Source organism: Pyrgilauda ruficollis, unplaced genomic scaffold, assembly GCF_017590135.1.
Source record: "Pyrgilauda ruficollis isolate IOZ18807 unplaced genomic scaffold, ASM1759013v1 scaffold69, whole genome shotgun sequence".
NCBI classification, from domain to species: domain Eukaryota; kingdom Metazoa; phylum Chordata; class Aves; order Passeriformes; family Passeridae; genus Pyrgilauda; species Pyrgilauda ruficollis.
Window position 1 is genome coordinate 223,752 of NW_024528710.1, and position 11,851 is coordinate 235,602.

The 11,851-nt window shown below is 49.7% G+C and overlaps 1 protein-coding gene across 1 annotated transcript; it reads right to left on the bottom strand.

Moving 5' to 3' along the window:
* Nucleotides 1–6,128: 6,128 nt before the first annotated feature.
* On the bottom strand, nucleotides 6,129–8,132 carry LOC121362947 (C-C motif chemokine 4 homolog). Its single transcript, XM_041484899.1, has 3 exons — nucleotides 7,856–8,132; nucleotides 7,256–7,370; nucleotides 6,129–6,446 (listed from the first exon to the last, which is right to left on the bottom strand). Exons 1-3 carry the CDS (start codon nucleotides 7,923–7,925, stop codon nucleotides 6,359–6,361), a joined length of 273 nt encoding a protein of 90 aa, XP_041340833.1. The 5' UTR covers nucleotides 7,926–8,132; the 3' UTR covers nucleotides 6,129–6,358.
* Between the last annotated feature and the right edge of the window lie 3,719 nt (nucleotides 8,133–11,851).

Consider the following 11,851-nt stretch of genomic DNA (forward strand, 5'->3'; position numbering starts at 1 on the left):
TGTGGTACTGGGGCCTGGGGTGAAGAGAGAGGACATCTGTTTGGTTGTGGGTGGTCCCTGGGCTGCTGTCTCTGGTCCCCTGGTCAGGAGATCCCTTCCAGGTCTGTCAGCTCCAGCCCTTCCACCCCCACTCAAAACCCCATGGGTGGGGAAGCTCCCAAGTGTGGGGAGCTGCCCATCACAAGGCAGGGGTACTTCAGGGCTGCAAGATCCAGGGAAAGAAAAATAGCCCAAACTCTGTCTCCAGTGTTCACCTTTGGTCTGGCCATCCCCTGGGACATCCCTTCTCCAGGCTGTCTTGCTGCCTCAAGGCTCTTGCCTTGAACAGGCTGCCAGTGTGTCACTGGAGGAAAAGCTCATCTAAGCCTGAGTGGGGCTGTGGTCTCTTTGCACAGGGCCAGGAGGCAGGAGACACTGCCCTGGGTGCACAAAACACTGCCCCATGGCACACGGGGTGCATGCAGTGCCACCAGCCCTGGACCACCAGCTGGAGTGGATATGCAGTGTGTCCTTCAGACAGAAATCAAGAAGCTGCTCAATCTGAACTCTGATTCAATGCAAACAAAATGAGATTTGGTAAAACATAGTCTGAAATGCTCAGCACAATTTATCATAGAGTCCTGGACTGATTTGGGTTGGAAAGGACTTTAAAGCTCATGTTGTTCCACCCCCTGCCATGGGCAGGGACACCTTCCGCTGTCCCAGGTTGCTCCAAGCCCTGCCCAGTCTGGCCTTGGACACTTCCAGATCTGGGGCAGCCCCAGCTTCACTGGGCAACCTGTGCCAGGGCCTCCCCACCCTCAGAGGGAAGAATTCTTTCCCATATCCCATCCAGCCCTGCCCTCTGGCAGTGGGCAGCCATTCCCCCTTGTCCTGTCACTTGTAAATTGTCTCTCTCCAATTCTCTGGGGATGTAATGGATGATGCTTTAGGAGGCTTCTAGTGAATAAATTAGCTGGACTGGGAGAGCAGTTCCTCTTGACTGAGTTTTGCTGTGTTTTGGGGAGTCCCACACTCCTTCAGGACCTTTCTTTTGGAAGCTGCACAACAGAGAGAACAGACTAGTGAGACAAGCTCAGTCATAGCTTTGCCACATCCTGGAAGGAGAAGGATGATAGGTCTCAGTGGGTCCTGCAGTGCATTGACACCCTGGAGATATTACATGGAGATTGTGATCTTACATTCACTCAATGGAGAAGGAGTTTACGGAGCCCGAGGAGATAAGAAAGGACATAAACTTCAAGGCCTTAACAAAGAGCTGAAAGCAGAGGCAGTTGGTGGAGGGAGTGGTGAGGACAGCCACAGAAACCTGTTGTGCAGGGAAGGAACCAGGGTAAATGTCACTGAACCCGGAGTGGGAGGAGCTGATGGAATAGAAACTGTGCAAAGCAACCCGATCCTGGGGGGGGGGGTAAAGTGTTTCCAGAAGAAGCAGAAGGAAGTGCAACAATTCAGAGATCTTGCAAGTAGGGGAAGAAATGAATGAGTAGAAAGGGTGTGAGCTCACCCCAATGCAGCATCCAAAGTGTTTATAGCAACCATGAATCTGCCTCCCCCAAGAAGGACAGTGGAGGTCAAAGGTATGAGATAGTTCTGAGTAGGCTCCCAGATTTTCCATCTGGTGGACTCTGCATCATGTGCTTCTAAGAAACTGCTTGGAGCAGATACCAGTCTGCCCTCTGATGCCCAGACTAGTTGGCAATGGCCAGCTCCCAGCTCCCAGAGCAGCGGGGAGCACTGGGACCTGGCTTTGGGAGCTCCCTGCTGCCCTGAAACTAATCCTGGGGTGATTTGCAAGCAGGATTTCTCTCTAAGCCACGGCAAGTAGAGTTTGTCCCTGTCCTTGGTGGCAGTGCATTGATGTCTGGCTATAGCCTCCACACAGACCCTGTCCTGCAAGGACCAGATTCCTGCTCAGCCTCATCCAGAGGAATGGCTCACAGCACAGCAGAGAATCATAGAATCATGGAATTGTTCAGGTTGGAAAACACCTCTAAGGTCATAGAGTCCATCTATTACCCCAGCCAAGGACTGTTCTGCTCAAGGGCTGTGGTTTGGCTGAATGCAGGAATCCCTTGAGATGCCAGATCCAGCAGAGGGATCATGGATTGGGTGTTACTGTTTTTCTGAGCAATCACTAGATTAAAGTAACACTTCAGGCATTGGCTCGTGGGGCAGTTTGCTCGCCCCCAGGCACTGGCGGTGTCCCCTGTTAGGATTCAGCACAGTTAACAGACCTGCAGCTTTAGAAATGTGCTTTCTCGAAAATGTGGCATCCTTCTAGAAGAAAATGCTTCGTCATCTCAGGGAGATGCGAGTCATCATCTGCGTCTTTCTAAGAACTCAGAAGAAATGTTCTTTTGAGTCCTCATGGCCACTTCTGCCTTTTGTTTGCCATCACAGGGAAGGCAACAGCCAGGCACAGCTTCTTCTGTAATACTTATGTGTCTTCCTTAGCCCTGGAAGTCTGGGATATTTCACCACTTTAGGAAAACACTACTTTTGTATGCAGCATACAAACCCATCCCCTTTTTATTATATTTTTGGATTCTGGTCCCTCAGAAGTGACACACCCCCTGCTCATGGTGTCTCTGGGAAGAGCTGTTCTGGATGCAGGACTGAACCTCCCCTCCCTGTGGCAAACCAGGCCCTGGGATGGGGAGGAAGGCACGGAACTGACACTTTTTTTTGGTGCACAAACATTTTGCCTTCAGTGTGTCTAATTCCTCTCTGAAAAGTGGAGATGTAAAAGCTCAGACCATGAACACTGACTGGCTTCAATCCACATCCCCATCAGCACAGCCCAGCTCCTCCTCCTGTGAGATGCTGGACTCCAGCCTCCAATTCCTCTGGTATTAGATGTGCCTCAAAATGCCTACAGACACACTAGAGTGATGTAAACAGCAAACATGTGCACATATATTATAATAATGATATTCTTATCATAGCAATGATTGAATTTTTGTTCACATCTAGGCTTGCCCAGGACTTTTGTCAAAAAAAAAAAAAAAAACCAAAACAAAACCAAAAAACTTAACCAAACAAAGCAACAAAAAAAAAACCCCCCAAAAAAAAAAAAAAAAAAAAAAAAATTATATACATTGTGCAAAACATTCAGTAAATTCCACACTCTGATTTCAGGATGAGTAGTTTACAAATTCCAAAACCCTTAACAGCATTGTTCTTGTTTTGATCTGAATCCAGAGAAAATTCCCCTGAAAACCACCCTCCTCTTGGTCCCAGCTTCACTTTTCTCATCTGTTGCCTCAAGCTTAAGGACCCTTTCTAGTTCAGCATGTTCTGTGATTCTGGTGTCCACCTGCTTGAGCACCCTTGAGACCATTTATAGGAGGGATGAGCACCACAAGTAGCGCTGAGCTCTGGGAATGAACTTCCTGGGGAGAAAAAACTCTTCACCATGAGGGTGGGCAGGCCCTGGCACAGGGTGCCCAGAGCAGCTGTTGCTCCCCCAGCCCTGGCAGTGCCCAAGGCCAGGCTGAACGGGGCTTGAAGCAGCCTGGATAGTGGAAGGTTGTGGCAGCAGCTCTGTGGCTACAGAGAGCAGCAGAACTTTCCCAGCCATTGTGCTGGGAAAGGCTGTGAGATCAGAGAAAAGAATGATAAATAATTCTTACCTTCACTTGCTGTCCCTGTTGTTGTGAACATGTGGAATGTGTTATGGAGGTTTGTTTACCAGAGAGTGATTTCTTGATTGGCCATGGTGATGGTATTTGGATTGAAGGACCAACTGGGTCCACCTGTATCATAACTGTCTATAAAAGCAATGGGTTTCTTAATAAGTATATTTTAATAAAGTGATTGATCAGCCTTCTATGATTCATGGAGTCAATGCTAATTATTACCCAGCTAGGGGCCTGAGATGACAGAAGGTGTCCCTGCCCATGGCAGGGGGTGGAACAGGATGAGCTTTGAGGTCCCTTCGAACTGAAGCCATTCCATGATTTTATGATGCCATGATTCTGTGACCCAAGGATTGCACGGTATGAGGGTCTCCTCGCATGCTTCAGCTCTATCAGCAAAATCAGCCTCAAACAGCTGCACCAACCACAAATACATCCAGTGGCAGGGTGATCCCGGGGTGAGGACCTGAGCTGAAGGTGCCGTGGGTACTGCAGCCTCTGCCTGCTCTGAGCCACCCCCATCCTGTGCAGAAGGCGCTCCGTTCTCACCTCTCTGTGGGGGTGTGGAGTTACAGCTCTTTGCTGGCTCTTCTGAGTTGTCACACACAGGCGGGTGCAAGATCAAGAAAGACATGAGTAATCCTGGGCTCCTGAGGCTCCCAGAATAGCGGTGAGGAGCTAGCTGAGGTACCCTGGAGTCGAGGGGGAGGGCGCGGTGGTGGGAGGCTGGAATGCACTCTGCGTGCTTTAGGACACTGCACAAGAGGTTGTCTGCTCAGGCTCCAGCAGTGCCCAGGGTGGACGATACTCACTGGATGACCCTGTGCCCTTCCACAAGAAACCTGAGGCTGTGAGACTGCTCCCAGTGGCATAGAGGCAGGCAGGGCTTGTATCCGAGAAGGACTGTGGAGGCTCAAGTGATTTTGGGATAATCCTGTCACAGGTCTTCCCCCTCCTGTCTCCTGCTCCTGCTGTTCCCTGGAGTGAGGGCAGCTCTGGGCACCAGGCTCTGTGCCAATCTCAGTCCTCAGGGTGAATCTATCCAGCAGCGCCCAGGGTGGCTGGTACTCAGTGGCCAAGATGAGTTTGCCTTCTGGAGCTGGCCCTGGGGTGTGCAGGGTCTGGAGAGTCCAGGCTTTCACCAAAGCCAGCCCCTTCACATGCCCGCGGCAATGTCCCTCTGACCCTCCCAGCCGTGGGCTCGCTCCCCTCCCAGCAGCGGCTCAGGGAAGGGGGCTCTGGTCCTGCACTCCACCTCCCCTCCCTCCTCTCAGGGTGCTATTTTAAGCTGGATGCAGTCGGCACTGGGGTGGGATGACTGATGGGATCCACAGGGCCCCAGGGGCTGCGGAGCCGGGGGCTGCAGCTCCCTGAGTAAGGAGCGATGTGTTCCTTCCTCCCTCAGACACATCCCGTCCCCCTGGTCCTTCCCAGCCCCAGCTGACCCTCCTCTCCCTGCCCACCACCCACCCTCTGTGTCTGCTCAAGGTCACCCCTCCCCAGGGCACCTCCTGCCCTGCTGGCCTGTGTCCCACTGGTGGTTTTGTTTGAAATCCCAAATCCAGCATGGAAATGCAGTGTGGTAAGCTGGGCATCCTTGCGTGGAGTGCACCAGAGATCCAGGCAGGAGGAACCCAAATACTCCTTGCTGATCCAACAGCCTGTCCAGAGCTGATCAGAGCATCCCAAATACCATCAGTGATGTGGGAATGCCATCAGGGATGTGGGAAATACCTTCACTAAGGTGGGCTCCATTTCCTTTAGCTCCAGGGTGGACCACAGGAGATGTTTCCTTGCAGGGGCAGGTCCTGCCCTGGGCTGGGGTCTGGCATGGTCATCTCTGGATACGCATCTCCAGAGATGAGCAGGTTTTGGAGTCAAACTATTACTGAGAGAGAATATCTGCCAGGCTTCATGTCCCAGCTAAATGAGAGCTTAGTGAAATAGTTCTAAAATTCTTGCAGTGAAACATATTTTTTCCATCCTTGGTTATGGAAATAGATGATCCATTTTATCTATAGCTCTCAGAAAGCTTTCCCTAAAACAGCCAATATGTTAAATTTCAGCTCCTAAAGGTAATATTTTGATTGACTGTAACAGGGCCAGGAATGGAATTTAATGAGATTCCAGTTGTCATAATGAATGGAGATTAAATACCTTTTAAAAAGCTTGAGACAAGTTACCTGAATGTAATCCCTGCCCTTCTCACAACTCCTCCTTCATGGCCTTTCTTGTTATTATTTTGCAAAACAGGATGTTCAGACACAGAAAGCTTGTAGGAGTTTTGACAGTGTGGAAAAGGAAATAAAGAACCTGCTATCACGATTATAATTTCAGCTATTGTCATCCCAAAGGATTGTAACAGAGACAAACACAGAAGATGCTTACAAAAATATTTATTTATTGACATCTGAATTCAATTTTATGTCAAAAATATAGTTACTTAAATACAAAAAATATAACCTGAGTGTAGAGGTAAAAAAAAAAAAGTATATATATACACATATTAAATAAAAATATTTTTTATCTCAGAGTTATTGCACCTGATCCCTCCCCTATAAAAAATTAAATAGCACAACATTAAATTGGGTTTTGGAATGTTTTCAGTTTCTCAGCTAGCTCTAAATGACATTGAAGCACTTCCAATGGACCCCAGCTGGTCACGCTGGTCCATCCCGGCAGCTGGGGACATGGAGTAGCTGGATCTGTCCAGGACCTCAGTCCAACTCCAGCTCATTCACGTACTGCTGGACCCAGTCCTCCATGGGGTTGGCACAGACCTCCCGGCCCTTCCTGGTGATGAACCTGTGGGGGCAAGGAGGTCAGTTTTTGGTGGGAGAGCATTGAATGGAGAATCACAGAATCATAGAATTATGGAATGGTTTGAGTTGGAAAACACCTTAAAGCTTATTCAGTTCCACCCCCTGCCATGGGCAAGGACATCTTCCACTAGACCAGGTTGTTTCAAGCCCCATCCAACCCAGCCTTGGATACTTCCAGGGCTGGGACAAGAGCTCTGCCCAAGCCCTGCCTCTCCCAAAAATGAGCAGCTCCATGCCTTGCCCATCCTGCCCAGCAGACACCAGTTTCATCTGCAAAGGGGTAGAGCAGGAGCAGCACATGGCTTTTGTGCTCCAAGCATCACCTTGTACTTCTTGTCCATCCCAGCCTTCCTTCCCTGTCTTTGGAAAAGGTCCTTTCTCTCTGTTATGAATTCTGTTCAATTGGTTTTGGGAAAAACAGGGAGTTGTTTGTCGTGAGGGGGGAGGGGGTCCAGGATTTGGCGGAGGCAATGGACAGACAGGCGAAGGGTGATTGGACCAAGACACCAACCAATCATTCGACGCCCTGAAGAAATTATTGGCCCAGAATGAACATCGCTAAGGGCCAATCGGAGCACTGAGATTCCACCAATCAGTGCGCGGATCAAAATCCCACCAATCCTGGACCTCACGGGTGTTATAAAAAGGGGAGTTGGAAGCTGGGTAGGTTTTTTTCTGTTCCATTCATGGTGGGAGCAGTTTGTGGGAGAGAGAACCCAGTGTGTTCATGACACGTTGGTATCTTTGAGCCCTCAGCCCAAAGCCACGCCCTGCCCCCGAGGAGACACTTACACAACGGCCGGCTGGGAGCACTGGCTGTTGGTTTCGTAGTAATCCTTCACAAAGCTGCGGGGCAGCTGCCGGGAGATGTAGGAGAAGCAGCAGGACGTTGGGGGGTCGGAGCCAACTGTGAAGGGCAAAGACAGTCATGAGCAGTGGAAAGGGATGGGGACAGGGCAGGGAACTGGGATTACCCATCCCTGGGTCTGGGGAGCAGGGATTATGTGGACAAGCAAGAGATAAGATGGGGTCTTTTTAGTTATTTCCCTGTTGGGTTCACCCTGGGCTGGCATTGATACAGCCTGTGCCACCAGGCAACATCTCCCAGCCCAAACCTGGCCAGCCCTAGCCTTCCTTGTTTGGTGCCCACATTTGACCCCTGTAGCAAGGGTCGGGGGCATGGTTGTGCCTTTACCCTAAAAAGGATAGCAAACCTTAGCTTTTATGCTAATGGTCTTTGAGCTCTTCTTGTCCCACAACCCTAGAGCACCTGCCAGAAGATCGTGGGACAGAGGGAGGGACCTGGAGTGGAATTGCTGCTGGAAGGGGCTGTGCCAGCAGCGACATCTCTCCTGTCCCCACTTAGGGAGGGTCGGGAGACCCTGGACTTACGTGGAGCAGCAGAGGTCTGGTAGCAGAAGGCAGCAATGAGGATGGTGAGGGCAACCACAAACACCTTCATGTCGCTGGAGAAGTGGTGTCTGGAGCTGGAGCAGACAAGGGTAGCTTGGAAGCCTCTTGCTGTCTGGTGCTGAGACCATCAGCAGTCCCTCAATTTATGGAGCGAGAGGTCTGGGCAGAGGCTTGCGTAGGCATGGTGGAATTTCCACCAGAGTCCACTTGTGGTGCAGTCCCGTGATGGAACAGAGCAGCCCCAGCTCCGGAAGGAGTGAAGCTCCCTGCTCGATTCAGTGCCTCCCCAGTGACACAGGATATGAAACAATCACTGTGGCTATTTCTGCTTCTCTCGTGCCTGTCCCTTAGTAAGAAGTTCCTCTGTGAAGGTTCCTGCGTTTGTTAAATTCCCTGTTACCCAACCTTCCTGGCAGCTTGGAGGGTAGAGTGTATCCATGAAAGAGCTGTGCTGGAGGGCCCAGAAGCATCAGTGGGGTGAGGCTGGTTAGGGAAAAAGAGACTGAAGTCTCCTCCTTTACCAAGGACTTCTCCCATACTTGCAAAGCTCTTGGTGCCACAGGAGCAGGAGTTGGGAGCTGTCCCCAGTGTCCTGCATGTGTTCCCCATGGTTGCAGGTGCCTCAGAGCATGTCCTGCAGCTGTGACAGCACTGCAGGCACTGGCATAGGTAGTGGTGGGCATGAAAGAGGAATCTGAGAAGCTGAAACACTCAAGTTTCCTCCTCAATTTAAAGGAAAGGAGTGCTGAGATGGGCTACTTGTTATCTCCTGGAGCTGCCTGATGCACCCCAGGTCCTATAAGGAGACATTAAATTACAGTTTAATTATACAGTTGTTTGTTTTTTAAATAGAGATTATACAGTTACATTTCAAGAGCTACTGGTAGCCTGGGCATGGGGATGCAGAGAGCTGAAAGAAGTGTAGATATTTATAACCCTGAAGATGAGGCAGACGGAGTTCCAGGAGCAGGGTGAGGAAGGAAACAGTGATTCTGAAAATGAGGAGCAGATTAACTGCATGGTGAGAGCCTGGGCAGAAAATGGGATGTTGGGAAGAAAAGAGTATCCTGTCTCAGCTGATGAGAGAAAATGACCCCAGACTGGGGAAGCAGTGCAATGTGTAGGAGAGAGTAAGAGCTCTGTGAGGGCTGGGTAAGGGCTGAGACAGGGATGGGTCACTGGGAAGAAGCTACCACCCTTCTCACAGAGAGCCATGGAGGTCTGACAGACTTCCTGAGGAGGAGAGGGAAGGCCAGGCAGGGAGGTGATGAGTGCTCTGGGAAGAGCTGAGGGCTGTCCAGCTGTAGTGAGATGTTCTTAGAAGGATATTTGCTCTCTACAGGAAAGCGGACATTCCTGGGGAATGTCTCCATTTTGTTATTTTGGAGTGGTGATGTCTTGATAGACACTTCCTAAATCCAAATGGAAGGTTTATAATGTAAATGGAGCAACCCAACCTCACCCTGGCCCCTCTGCACTCCCCCCGGCAGCACTGGGCACTGACTCATCCCATTTCTACTAAAGGGTTCCAGTTACTGCCCCAGGAACCTTCTGTAAATAACCTGGTGTTTTCCCAATATCCTTCAGCCCTCCACCAGCCGTGCTGGGTTAGCTCCATGCTCCAGGTGTGCAGCGAGGGCTCCAGAGGACAAGGCACAGGAGATGCCTTAGACTTGTCCCACCCTCAGGGAGGCTCCGGCTGGGAGCTGTGGTGGTGTCTGTCACTCAGGCTGGGAAAAGGGTAGATCTACCCCATGGAGCAAATACGGCTCTTGGCATGCTGAGCATCCCCTTCCATAGCTGATTTGGCTCATCTCCATCTTTCCCTTTGCAGAGAGGCACCTTGCAGGGTCACTCATCAGTCTATATCCCATTGCCTCACTCTGTTTGTCATCTTGCTTGTCTCCAGATATCCTGGGAAGATGAGGAGGGAGCCTGCCTCCACATGCAGAGCACCCAGCCAGGCAGGAGGTGGGAATCTGGTGTTCCGACGGAGGCCAGCTGGGCTGGGAGGGAGTGAACATCAGCTTCCTTGGATCCTGTCTGGTTGCTCAGGGAATATAACTTGTACGTGGATGTAGGAGTGTGGTTTGCCTCTGAGCTGTCCCCTCTGACTGTGCCTTCAAGCATCTGTGGGTTATGCCCGGAGATCCGGCATCTCCAGCCAAGTGCTCCTGTCCCTGTCCTGCTCCTGAGGCGCACAGTGCCAAAATGTGGAGAATGTTCTGCTAAAAGATGAGTTTCATGAAAACAGAAGAATTAGTTTGGGATCTGCTTTGATTATTCAAATGTTTTCAATGAAAGATTTTCCTTCCAGGCCGCTGGACACCTCTGAGCCTTAATCCCTTTGTCAGCAAGCACATACCAAATTATTTTAGACTCGCAGGGGCTATTTTGAAATTATTAAAAGCAAAAATTTCCTGAGTCAGTTTACGATCAGTTTAGTTTAGGTAATGTGTCTTACAGGGGACTGGTAAAAGCTGAAACTTTTCTATTGCTGAGAGCCAAAAATAACCCCAAAGCCAAGTTGCTTGGTTTCTAGGAATCTAATTCTTCCTTAGAAATCTGATAAAAGATCCTGCTCTGCCAGCTCATGGCCAGCTGGATGGAGGTGGGAGGTTACAGTCATGCCAGTGATGCCCTGGGATGCAACATGCTCCTAAAAAAATGTTTTCTTACCCATTTCCCCCATTCCAATGATGATGAAAAGAGAAAGTAATCTCTTCCAGCTCTTCCCCCTTTTAGGAAGGGAGGTTGAGTGTGTCTCAGATGAGGAACCATCTTCCCTGGGAGTTGCCTTGAGACATGAAGATGGCCATGGAAGAGTGGGAAAAGTGGACTGGAGCGTCTCTGGGGGGATTAATTTAATTACACAGCAAAGTGGTGGTGTAAGAAGGAAGTTTTCCCATCAGGTGGTTTCAGAACTCCTGACCCAGCAGGCAGTGCTTAGAATTAGTGAGATTTGCTATCTGAAGGAGTCTGGTTGATGTTGCCCTGTTTTACATAGAGGGATATGATTGAGGTTTTCTACAAGTCCCCCAAAAAATCCCAGGAGAAAGTGCTAAGTAAAGCAAGTGCCCAAAATAAGTTCTGTCAGAAACAGGGAAATTCTCTGTCTTGAATGAAAGGAGAACCTGGGAAAAACTTGTGAGACTGGCTGATGTAAGTTGCTATTTATATCAGGGTTTAATGCTGAGGAACTGGGATTCATTCAGAAAAGGAAGTAATTAAAGGTGTCCTGAGTTCAGAAATTGCCCCTAAGCCAAGATCCCTAAGCAGCAGCTCCATCCTGCCCAGCTCCAGCTCCAGCTCCAGCACTGATGACGTTCCACCAGTGTCCAGGAATTTCACCCCCACCATTCTTGACATTGCTGGAGAAATTTCCATTGCTGGAAAATGGAATTTTTTAGATGATGTCACATCCTGGAACTGACTCCAGTAAGAAGCTGTGCCTGTGGGAGTGACTGGGGACCATCTGTCTCCAGAGTGGTGGGTCCAGGGGAGAGCACAGCCACCTTGGCTGGTCACCTCTGACTGGCTCACAGAAAACAATTTGTGTTTCCTCAAAGTGATGTCAGGACAGGAAGTTGGTCATAGCTGATAAGAAATGTGTATCTCGCTAAATGTCTCATCCTTCTCCAGCAAAGGCATTTTACAAAAGAAAATATTCTAGGGAATACTCTTCTTTCTAATGGCTTATGCCTCCGATTTTTCCTGGCCTTTCCTTTGAAGCAGAGCAAACCAAAGAGGATGAACTGTACAGTATTTTAAAGCAAATTAAGGTGAAATAAAAAAGGCTCTTTGCTCCACACCCTTCTCCATTCTTGGCATGGAAAGAAAAGATAGAAACAGGGAAAACCTGAGTTTTTGCAGTTTTTGAGCCTTAGGGAGGTGACTATGTGGCTGTGTCCCTGGTTCACCCTGACTGCTGGCTCCAGGGTCTGGGACATACCCAACCCCCTTCAGCAACCCTCA